The sequence below is a fragment of the Euwallacea similis genome, chromosome 35 (assembly GCF_039881205.1).
Source record: "Euwallacea similis isolate ESF13 chromosome 35, ESF131.1, whole genome shotgun sequence".
Taxonomy (NCBI): domain Eukaryota; kingdom Metazoa; phylum Arthropoda; class Insecta; order Coleoptera; family Curculionidae; genus Euwallacea; species Euwallacea similis.
Window position 1 is genome coordinate 453,141 of NC_089643.1, and position 11,493 is coordinate 464,633.

An 11,493-nucleotide genomic window follows, 5' to 3' on the forward strand; every position below is an offset into this window, starting at 1 on the left:
CCGGTTAATGGTTCCGACCTACTACGTGCTCTTTATCCTATTGTACGGTGGTACCTCCGCCGTGGAGCGACCTTACGCGACCTTCCAACCTGGAGAGTATTTCGACCCTTTCACGGAAAACACGGTGGCGGAAACTCAGGCTGTTGTAGATGTACAACCCGCATTTGCGCCAGGAAGTCTACATAGGACTTCTTCGAAACAATCTAATAGAGAGAGGAGAGTACCACTGAAGCCTGTAGCTTCAGTTTTACACCCTAATCATCAGCATAAGCAATCAGGGGTGGCTCCCCCGCCCAATGTTCTTTATGCAAATTTGAACCAACCGAGACCAAGGTCTATAGGGCACACCAGTGGTACTGCTCAACAGTTCAACCCTCAGCTATTCAACCCTATGGCATTCCTGGGAGAATTGGAGGCTTTAGCTAAGCAAGTGGATAAAATTAGGAGACCGCGTTTGGAAAGTAGGAAATTTGAGGTTCCGCAGCACCGCACTCAGTTACAGAAACCTCAGCTCACTCCGCATACTCAGCCTCACCTGGTTTTAAATCCTTTGGCTGCAATCGCGGAGAGAGCACGGAAACAGAATATAAGGAGGATCATTCCCAATAGACCTGTAACTCGAGTTAATACTCCTAAACCCCAGTTGAGTGTGCTCAATGAGAGATTTCCCTCGAGTGCTGATATAAGTGCTTTGCCTCTAACATTGCAAAAGTTCTATCCTCCTCAAGACTCAAGTAAACTTTTGAGTAGTACAAGTGCCGCGAGTGTACAACCGAGTACTGTTATAGAACCTCCGACTGCGGGTAGTAGTGATGTGCATACTCATCATCCAAACTCACATCATTCATCAAGGCATTCAGGTGAGTAGCAAATAAGAGGATGAAGGATAAAAAAAAATCTAAATCTTTCCTAGAATTGTGGATTTCAGTTATTGTCTTGAACATTGTTAACTTGCTTTATTTTCATTCAGATGCGACTATTTTGTCTTATTTTTAAGTTTTCGAGGGATTTTTTTTATTGGTAGTTTCCAAATTTGTGTTCGGAACGTATTTTTTTTAATATTATGAAGTATTGGTACCATATAACGTGTACTTTAAAATCAAGTGGAGGTTCGGACTAAAATTTTCATACAGAAATTTGATGATGGCTTTTTTCCCAATGGAACGTTACACCCGCTCAAGTAAAGAAGTGTTATACGAGGTGTCTCTGAACATAGTACCATAAATTCAATCAAGTATTCTAGGTCCAAAATATGACGAAAACTCTATATAAATATATACTGGAAACTTCTTTGTTTTCAATATACAGGGTGCGAAAGATTGGTTTATGAAGATGGTTTTTTATTAATATTTCGGAAACGTTTAGAGATAAATTTATGAAATTTTGTACTTTATTATAACTTTTTATGCTCTTCCTGAGTCTCTATAAAAAAATTGCCACAATTTTTCCAGATGCGAGTAAAACAAGGGAGAAGCATTTACAAAGTACATAAATTTTTTTGTACTAAATTTTATTGACTATTTTATAAAAAAGAATATTAAATTTAAAGATTTTTATAAAAAAAGGTACTTTTGTTAAAAGTGGAAATCTCTAAGAGTTATCGAGAAAATTGAAATTTAACAAATCTGTGGATATTATTGCTTGTTTTATTAAATAAACGTCAGATTTAAAACCCTTTTTTGTTCTTTTTCTTTAACAATATTCGTATTTAAACACTGTTTCAGTAACAATAAAAAACCACCAGACTTCATTGTATAAATGTAAAAAATGTTGACATATACGCAAATTTAAAAAAAAAATCAGTTCAAGACCAACTGAGTTTTAAACCTGATGTTAATTTTTTATTACACCAATTTGTTAAATCTCAATTTTCTCGAAAAGTACTGGAGATTTCGACTTTCAACAACAGTACCCTTTTTTATATAAAGTTTAATATTTTTCCTTTAAAATCGTTAATAAAATTAAGTACAAAAAAGTTTAGGTACTTTTTAAGACCTACCTCCCCGTATTACCCGCCTCTAAAGAATGTGGAAATTTCTTCATAGAGATCCAAAAAGAACACAAAAAGTTATAATAAAGTACAAAATTTCATTAATTTATTTCGAAAAGTTTCGCAAATATTAATAAAAAAAACCATCTTCAGGAACCAACCATTCATACCCAGTAGATCGAAAATGAAGCGCATTTCGGTATATGTTTATATGAAATTTTCTTCATATTTTGGGCCTTGAATATGTGTTTTAATTTATAGTACTATCTTCAGAGACACCTTGTATTATAAGAAAGCATCTAAATAGTTACGCAGATTTAGCAGAAAACGGCAATAGGATCACCTTATATGTATATAGAAAATTGTCAATTTAAACGCCGCTTAAGTTTTAAGTTCTGCTTTAGCCTACGGAGGACACGGATGTTCGTGAAGAATTCGTGGATGATCAATAATGGATTCAATCCACATTTTTATAGGGTAGGATGACGATTGTCCAATTGGTAAATAATCGCAAACATATTTAACCAAAACGGCAAGTTATATTGAATTTGTCCAGACATTTTTGAATATGACCGTCATCTTCAATGATGACAAAATAAGTGATATATGTGATGCAAATGACAAGAACAGTTGACACTTTTGACAAATAAAATAAAATTGAGCGGTAAATTACTGTATAAATATGTGGACAAGTAAAATATATTTTCCTAACGGGACATTTTACAACGCTACGTTTTTGGAATTTCAAAACCTCTTTGTTGCTTTCTAAAACAACATTAAACGCGCAGTTTTAAACATTCCAATATCACACAACAGAAAGTCAATATTATAAGGTTGTTTTGTCAAAAAAAGATAGGAAAAAATTAAAATGGTTTTGCAAATTTTCGGATATAGTCAGATATCTCAGAAATCGCTCAGAATTTTTTTACTCTCAACAAGGCATTTTGTCGAATGACGAATTGTGCAACTTGGTCATAACTTACATAGTTGACACTAGATATCTTATAATTTCCGAGATCCCAATCGTCAATCTCTAATTTAAACGGTCCAGTGAAAGAGATGGGAAATTGTGAGGAAAATTTTAAAGGTGATTTTCGAAAATTGTAAATTATGATTAGACCAAAACTTTTTTATTTTCGGCAACTCTTATTTAAGTGCCATCAGATTCTTTCAAGGTGCTTTAGATTCTGGGCAATTAATCATAATAGGACTCATTTTATTTAGAACACCTTGTATATGAATGTCCTGGGTTGTAATAGTAGTAAAATGGAGGCTGGAGCCCCACAATTACCTCTTAAAAATCTGTTTTCATTCTCCAAACCGGCTCTTCTCCTTCCATACGGGTTCCCTTTCACACCGCAAAACACCTCAACCTCTTTATGGAGACGACTGTCTTATCTCATTCATGAGTTGGAAGTTTCTCCTGGAGGAGAAAGGCTGCTTTGAAAACTTTGTATCTAAGGGGTGTCCACGTATTCCCACACTCCTTGGGGGGTAATAGGCGGTCTGTTATTCTTGAACTGCTCTGTATTTTACTACTAGGAAAAAGTGGTTTACCTATAAAAGGTACCAGAAAACACACAGTCAATATTATTTTTCGGACTGTTAATTTTTTAATTAATTAACAAATTGTTACTTCAGATTTGTTAATTCTTATTCCAAAATTGTTACTTGTTATTTTGGTTTTTATGAAATAGGTATTTGTTGTGTTAATTAACAAAATTTGTACTTGCCATCGTTTAGTAGATATCAGCTTCAAGTAGTCAATTTTTCTATTGAGTTTCCTAAGTTATTACGTGTTTTCTTTCATTATAACACTGATGCTGATTTATATAGACAAAAAAGCGATTGCTTCTCACACATATTCACTTAAAAGTTACTTTTTACCTAAGAATAAACTAAACTTTCAGACCCATTTAATTCAAATTTGAGAAACAATTTCAATCGCAAAAACGTCACTTGCAAAACACACAACACGTCTGCAATTGTCTTTTTTTATCCGACACATTAGAGAGAGATAGAGCTAAGGTAGGCCGACTTGATATTTTCTCGAAGCCGCGCTTCCGGTTTCCCTGCAACGATCTATTATAGGCAACTAAAAATACATTCTTCATTCACTGTTTAAAATTAAGGTTTCCAAGGTGTTTATGGAGAAGATGCGTTCACAAATTGGTGACAAAATCCACATAATGATGCTGCATTTGGTTTTAATCTTAATTGTATGACTAAGAAACAATTTAATTCAGAATAATTTTGCCTCAGACCGCCTATAATGCACCTTGAGACCTCTGCAAGAGCAAGAGCGAATTATATCATGCTGAAAAATTCACCAAAGGTGTTCATTATTTGATTCGCTTGTTAGCTATTTAGTTACGGATTCCTCCATTTTGCCTCGCCACTTTTACTGACGCACAGACTTCTTTAAGCGACCAATTATTGCATTACGGGATGGCAATAAACCCAAATAGCACCGATTGTCCGGATATTAGAAACATTAGGCGAAAATGAGACAATGTACTTTTCGCCACACAACATTCCATTTTCTCCGAAAAAAGCTCCTCACTACGACTAAAAAACTCCCCCGAAAGCTGGCTAATTGCTTTTAGCAACATTCGTTTCCTACACACTTTTTGACCTACCAAATAGAGGTTTTTTAAGCCACAAACCCTATTTTTGTAAGAACTAGATTCCTCAGAACTGGCCGCAAAAAGCGAATGTATTTCTGCTGGAACAATATCTGTATGATGTTAAATAATAGTGCATTCATTTTTGTTCCAGTTGATAATGATACTCACGGCTTGGCAAAAAGCTGATAGTTTTATAGGTGACTTAACATTTATGATTTGCTTGACTGACCATTAGGTAATAGGGCGAAAGTGAGGAACCAGACTTCTGTGACTTTACTTTAGGATGTTGACGGTTCCTGGGTTTTTGCGGTTTTTGCCCAGTTTTGAGAGGAAATGAGTATTGCGGTTATTTATTAAAATTTTGATCAGACAAGCGCATCGAAGTTACCACGATTTATTCAAAGAAGGCATTTAAATACGGCATTTGACTTAAACAGACTTTGTTTGATTTAACTTCTCAATGGTTTCAGATTCCGGCGGTGGGCACGAACATAAAAAAGAACACCACAAATCTCATGGGGGAAAAGAGGACAAAGGCTACAAAGAGAACCTGAGCCATTATGAGGCTGGGTATAAGAAACACGAAGATCACCAAGACAAATCGCACCGTGAGGAAGACGGCAATACGCATCAGAAGCATCACGATGAGGCCGAGCACTATAAGAAATTCCAAGCAGGTAGGGGATAAATGTCTGAAGGTTTCTTTCCCGTCAATGATTTCAGTTCGGAAGTGTATTTAAACTTAATATTTACTTAAAGAAAAATCATATCCTAAGCGAGAAAGTTTCCGTTGGTGCAAGGAGAATTAAGTGTATGTAGGATTGCCTATATCAAGGTAAAAGCTGTTGAAGTTGCCGTGTTGACGTCCATTTTTAGAGTCACTTTTTTAATGGGGCTGACCTGGTTGATGACGTTCCACAGCAACGAAAAGAGATAGACTATACAAAATTTCGGTTTTAAGACAAGAACAGCTATAATACCAGAAACTCTGCACCCCATTTTGTTGAAAATTTTTTATGAAAGGAACTTCTTGCAGCTGAGAAATCTCGAAAATCCGGCAAATTTGGGGAAAAGAAAGGTCACAAACGAGGCCACAAAACCAAAGGCTATCACAATAAATTCCACAGAGACGAATATCACAGGGAGCACAAATATTACGACGACTTCCATAAGGAAGGATTCCATGAGAAAAATGGCGATAAGCAATCCTACTACAAAAAGAAAAAAGGTAACATTTGTTGTACAGCTGTTTTTGTCTTAACGCTAAATTCCCTTTGCAGGTGGTTACAAGAAGGGCAGAAGTGGCAAATCGGGCAACGATCATGACAAACACGGGAAAAAGGGTTTCTCTAAAAAAGGACGCTTGGAAGAAGAACATAAAGGGTTCTCTACAAAGGGAGGAAAGGAGAACCATCATGCTCATCATCGCGATTATCACACGAAAGGAGGAGGTGTTAAGGGAAAGCATTATGGGTACAAAAGTGGGCACTGATCTTGGTGTTGGGAAGGGGGATGGGAAAATTTTATGAAGACTAGTCATTGGTCTGTTGTTAGGTTCTGGCAGACTTACATGAACTTGTGCACCCATTGGTTCTAAACTCAGAAGGGCGATAAAAGAATATATACTTATTTACATCCAATTTTTGTATTGTTTGGACATGTTTCCTGATTAGTACAAAAATAATGAAGAATAAGTTCTTTATTTGTCGTCAAGTGTTGATATGTTTTTATAGATATAAATGAGTTTAAAGTTATTTTTATACGTCTTTCTTGATCGTCGGTATTCTTATAAAATAGCACCCTAGTAAACAATCTTTGTGGTTTGTTTCCCTGTTTACTTATATCTTGACTCAGAACTAAGTCCTCAGCAGCTTAAGATCGTTGAAAAATAAGCGAGAAGATGGTAATATGCCTAACAAGGCGCTTCGTGAGCGCTCACAAAAAAATCACCTTTTTCTTTTAAGCAAGGAGTAGTAACTGTAAGAAAAGCGTACAAAGCGGCCTGGCTATATACTCGATATTGCTGGATTTCCCACTTCATGACACAGCCTATTTTACATAGAACGCTTAGCTATTTGTAGAAGCGAAATTGATTTTTTTCTCTTATTTTTGTGAATTTTTCACTGTTGGTACGTTAGTAGAACGCTTTTGATTTGGGATGAAATTGGGTCATGGTACATCTGTAATTGTTTCTTGACAAAATTCATTCATGTGATGGCTGTGAATTTAGAAGTACCACGGCCTTTTCGAAAAAAAAATCACTAATCGCAGCGTGGCCATTTTCCGATTTATGACTATTGTTGGAAATTGGGCACCTGTTTGCAGGCAATTCCGTGAAATTATAATTTTGCATAAAACAGAAAACGCTTTCAACTTACATTATCTTCTATTACGAATTTTATCGTTTTTGCGCAAATTTTTCCTCTATTAAGCTCAACAGACAAAAGCCTTATCCAGTTGCTTAAAATATTTCAGAAAATGCAGTATGAAAATTTTTTTATTTCACATTAACGCTATGGTTGCAGTTGCTTTAATGCGATTTTCTCAGTATCTGCACCTTTGCCAAAACGGTTAAAAAAGCATTGCGCTACAGTCGAGCTGTTAAGTAACTGCGCTGTCACCACACAAGTGCAATAACAGTATTTTTAGTGACGTATTAATACCGCAAACACCCCCATTCTTGTTAATTTTTCTTGCAGAACGCATTTCACTTGACCCTGTTAATTTGGCAGGAAAAGCTGTATTTTTTTAGGAGGCATAAACAACTTTTACTCTGCTGAATTATTTTGTTTCTATTGTAGTTCGGACTTAAGTAAGTAGGAAGAAGTAATTTCATGCTTCGAAAACCAGTGGTATAAGGAAACCATCGAAAAAAGTATATATTGTATAGTGAAAGTGTTATTACAACTGATTGTAAAATAAGCTTTTCTTATTATAATCATATTAGTAGTTAACCGTACCTTAATGTTATAACGTATTATTGTGGTCTAGCGTGTTGGCTAAAACGAAATAAGGATTTGAGCAAGTTAAATTTGCATGTAATGGACCTATTTTTTCATCGAAGTTGATAAATTCATTATAATGCTGGAAAACCATTTAATAAACTTTTTGCATCCCTATTGATGCAAATTCCGGCAAAACCGCAACCATTTCGCTAACCAGCACGATATTTCCCAAAGCGCAAGCCATATATTGTTTTTATACGATGAAACTTTTCTTTAAAATAAATAATAATGTATTTATTTTGAAACGGTTTGTTTTAATTCGACCGCACAATCACCGAAATTGATCTACTTATTGTCTGGCCCAACCGCAAAGGATAATGATAATTAACCTGGTTTTGCACAATCCTCAGGTTAATAGTAAATATCTGTTTACCTAATAATTTGCTGAAACTTCTACAATTCAGTTGTTTGGAAAATTGCCATAATCGTAGGTAATCTGAGGGAGTGACGAATTCTGAGTTGTGCGAAAGACTTTTTTCGATGTTTCCAAATCGCTCTGCTATATCATATTTTTGTGCCATTAAAGCCATAAAGGAGCCGATTTCAGATTATTAAACCATCAAGTGCCGGTAACAGTGAGGCGAGACTGAAAAAAAATCTGTTTTGGTTATTGTCAATTCGTGGTCTGCAGAATTTGATCTTTTAATCGTAAATAGCGAAATAGCTGACGATTTTTTAAGTGTTTCATTTATCGGTAAATTTGTTGATCGATTTTGATTGTTTTTTAAATTTTCATTAATATTGATTGAAAGCACGTAATCTTAGAACTTTTTTCTCGAGGAAAACCATGAAAAAGACACCCGATTTGTTGTTCTTTAGACCGGATAGCGTAGGATTCGCCTACGCGCCTACCCACTGAGAATCTCGGAAATTCCTGTCCAAACCTGTAACAACTCCGAGGAGAACCTCTCCCCGGGGGATAAAAAAGGTTGGAGTTGGAGAGGCGTGAATTCAATGGTTCTGTTTTACTATTGTCTTATTGTGATGGTTGAATTTATATTACTCCATAACATTAGGAACTTTGAATGCTGCGTTCCATCCTCTCCTTTTCTTCGATCATTACAGAAATAGCATTGCCGCATAGATTCTATTGGATTTTGCTTTCAAGCATTCCTTTGAGTAATGGTTCGCGGTGTCAACACGCTCACGTGAACGTTTAATTTTTCCCTTTAGTTCTTAGTCTTGGAACTGGAATATACGGTGTTTCGCAGAATCGATAACTCCACAGGTTCTGCATTTCGACACAATTTTCCCTATTCAGGGCGGGAACTCTCTGAAGCTTCCGTGATTGCTAACCGCCTGAGTTAACTAATAATTCAGGTGTCTGTGTTTGCTCGAAGTCCAGATTTCTAGGTCCGAGATCAGTGTCTTAGTCCACTGGCCCTTGTCTTCTAGCTTCGCCCATCGTTCATGCCATTTCCGAATGTTCGTTCTTGTGACCGCTTTCTTATGTCTGTTTCCGGCACCCGTAGAAGAACATTGAAATGCGTTTTTTCTTCCGGTAGAAAATTGATGTGGGAAGTGTCCGTTAATACTTGCACTGCTTCGAAAGACACGCGATACGCATATACAGGGGATGCTGGATACATATCTTTAGCCATAGATAACAACTTTGTTATTTTAAATGAAATTACTATGTTTTTTTATTTTTTTATGATTTCATGTTGAATTTCAAGTCAACTTTACCTAACATACTGTGAACCTAAATACTTCTAATGGGCACTCGGCTAAAGTCACCCTGTATAACCCACCATAGGATTTTCTTTTATGTGCTCAGCATCATGCGTCTGTACTTTTTGATCCTCATCATCTAACCCCAATATAGGGGCGACGTAGAGTAGCGTTTACTGTATCACCCGGTAGAACAGTTACCTCTTTGGAGTAGATGGATCTTCGATTGTGGGTATAATTCTTTGAAATGGGCCTAGTTTTTTTAAGCTTTTGCTGCAAATGTTCTTTACATGATTCACGTGAAAGAAGTTTGAACCACACTGGCCGCCCAAATATCTGATAGATTTTTGGGTTTGATCATAATGTCACTGACCAGAAACAATATTTCTCTCCTGTCCCTCATCCCGCTTAGGATGATCGCTTCAGTTTTTTCTGAGCTAGTCACAGTGAATGGTCCATCAGTCCTTGTTCGCATCTGCAAATGGCGGCATCGGCTTTGCATAATTATGGAACTATCACTCGACGGGTAGTATTGAGTAACCTGGGTCTACCTCCAGTTCCTCCAACGTCATCATGTCCAAATTCCAGTCAAAATGTCACTCACATTCGGCCCATCCATCTTCAAAATTCTCTCCGTCTCTATACGATGCAGCATAAACCAACACGCCCACAACACCAGGTGTTTCTCTTTATTTCGTAGAAAACAGGTAACGCTTCTATGCAAGTTTTAAAAAATATTCAAAAGAGTCCAACTCTCAATCACTCTTTAGGATATAAAAGAAGTTTCACCTTACTTAATCATGCGAGCCAACAAAGACGACTTCGACGAAGTCCTCAAAGTCATGCATGAGGGGTACTTTGATGGGGAACCCACTATAAACGGCCTCGATATCTCCCCTAATCTCGTAATGGATGAGCGGGTTCGACATGCAATGTCTGAAGGATACACTCTAGGTAAAACCCTGTTTTATTTGAAAAATTCTCTTCAATTTCCCTATGTTTCTTAGTGGCGAAATGCAAACATAATGGCTGCATAGTCGGAGCCTGCATCAATGAATCAACAAATCCGTGGGACCCCGACTTGGAGGAAAAACTGGCCCGTAAAATACAGTCTGAAAACATGAGGAAACTGCTAATGTTCTACGCCCACACAATGAGAGTTCCTGACCTTTGGAAGTATCTAGGAGTGCAGAAAGTATATGAGGTGAGCTTTATACAGGGTGTCCCTAAAATGACTACAACACTTGATTAAAAATTTCTTGATCGAAAATAGGGTGTTTTAAGCAAACTCACCTATATTCAATGTTGCCTCATTCTGTCGCTACAGAGCTCAAAAATTCTCAAATTAATCTCGTTCGTTCGAAATGGTTACTAAACGCTTTTATCGATTTTTACTAATTTTTGAATTAAGAGTCCCTACATGAATTGGCCAGTTTTGACGTAAGCGGGGCCATTTTTTAATATGGGGAAATATTAAAAATGCCGCGTGGTTCGTAAATATTATAAGTTTTAATTTTTGTTACCCCCTGCATGAATGACTTTAAATGTTCTCTGCCACTAGCTGACTTTATTTTAAAACCTTTTTGTCTCTTGCAATATTTTCGCCAGACACACAACTTATTAAAAAATTATTTACAATATCTCGCAATTCATTTGAGAACTTCGGCACTCGATAGCAGGAAAACGAGGCAGCATTGGATTTTAGGTAAGTTTGCCTAAAACGCATTATTTTTAATTAAGGAATTTTCGGTCAAGCGTTACATAGTCTCTTCAGGGACACCCTGTATGACAAAAACCCCTATATAGGGTGTATAACAAAGCTTTCCTTGCAAGATGGCTTATGTGTTCGTAAAGAGACCTTACCGCAAGAAGGGTCTAGCCTATCGCCTTTTGGATCATTCCAAAGCTTTAGGGATGGATGCAGGTTTTCCTGTAGTGAGATGCGACGCTACAAGCGTGCATACGTGAGTTGGATCCTAAGTTTTCACCCGTTACAAACCACCTTATTAGGGCAAGAATCTGCAATCGTTTGGGGATGCAAAAAATAGCCGAGATTCCCTATCGCACCTACTTGGACCAGAATTTAAAACCTATTTTCAAACCTCCATGTTCTCACGAGAGTGTGAAGATTTATTGCGATTGTTCGCCTCACTATCACCGACTGAAGAAGAAAATTGTTGAAAAGAGCAAGTCTTGTTAG

At 36.8% G+C, this 11,493-nt stretch overlaps 2 protein-coding genes across 2 annotated transcripts; both read left to right on the forward strand.

Moving 5' to 3' along the window:
- Positions 1-6,409, forward strand: LOC136418439 (uncharacterized). Its single transcript, XM_066404509.1, has 4 exons — positions 1-860; positions 5,088-5,294; positions 5,654-5,845; positions 5,898-6,409. Exons 1-4 carry the CDS (start codon positions 8-10, stop codon positions 6,107-6,109), a joined length of 1,464 nt encoding a protein of 487 aa, XP_066260606.1. The 5' UTR covers positions 1-7; the 3' UTR covers positions 6,110-6,409.
- Positions 6,410-9,874: 3,465 nt separating this feature from the next.
- On the forward strand, positions 9,875-11,493 carry LOC136418440 (arylalkylamine N-acetyltransferase 1-like). The gene is made up of 5 exons (XM_066404510.1): positions 9,875-10,000; positions 10,064-10,247; positions 10,301-10,497; positions 11,127-11,257; positions 11,304-11,493. Exons 1-5 carry the CDS (start codon positions 9,887-9,889, stop codon positions 11,491-11,493), a joined length of 816 nt encoding a protein of 271 aa, XP_066260607.1. The 5' UTR covers positions 9,875-9,886.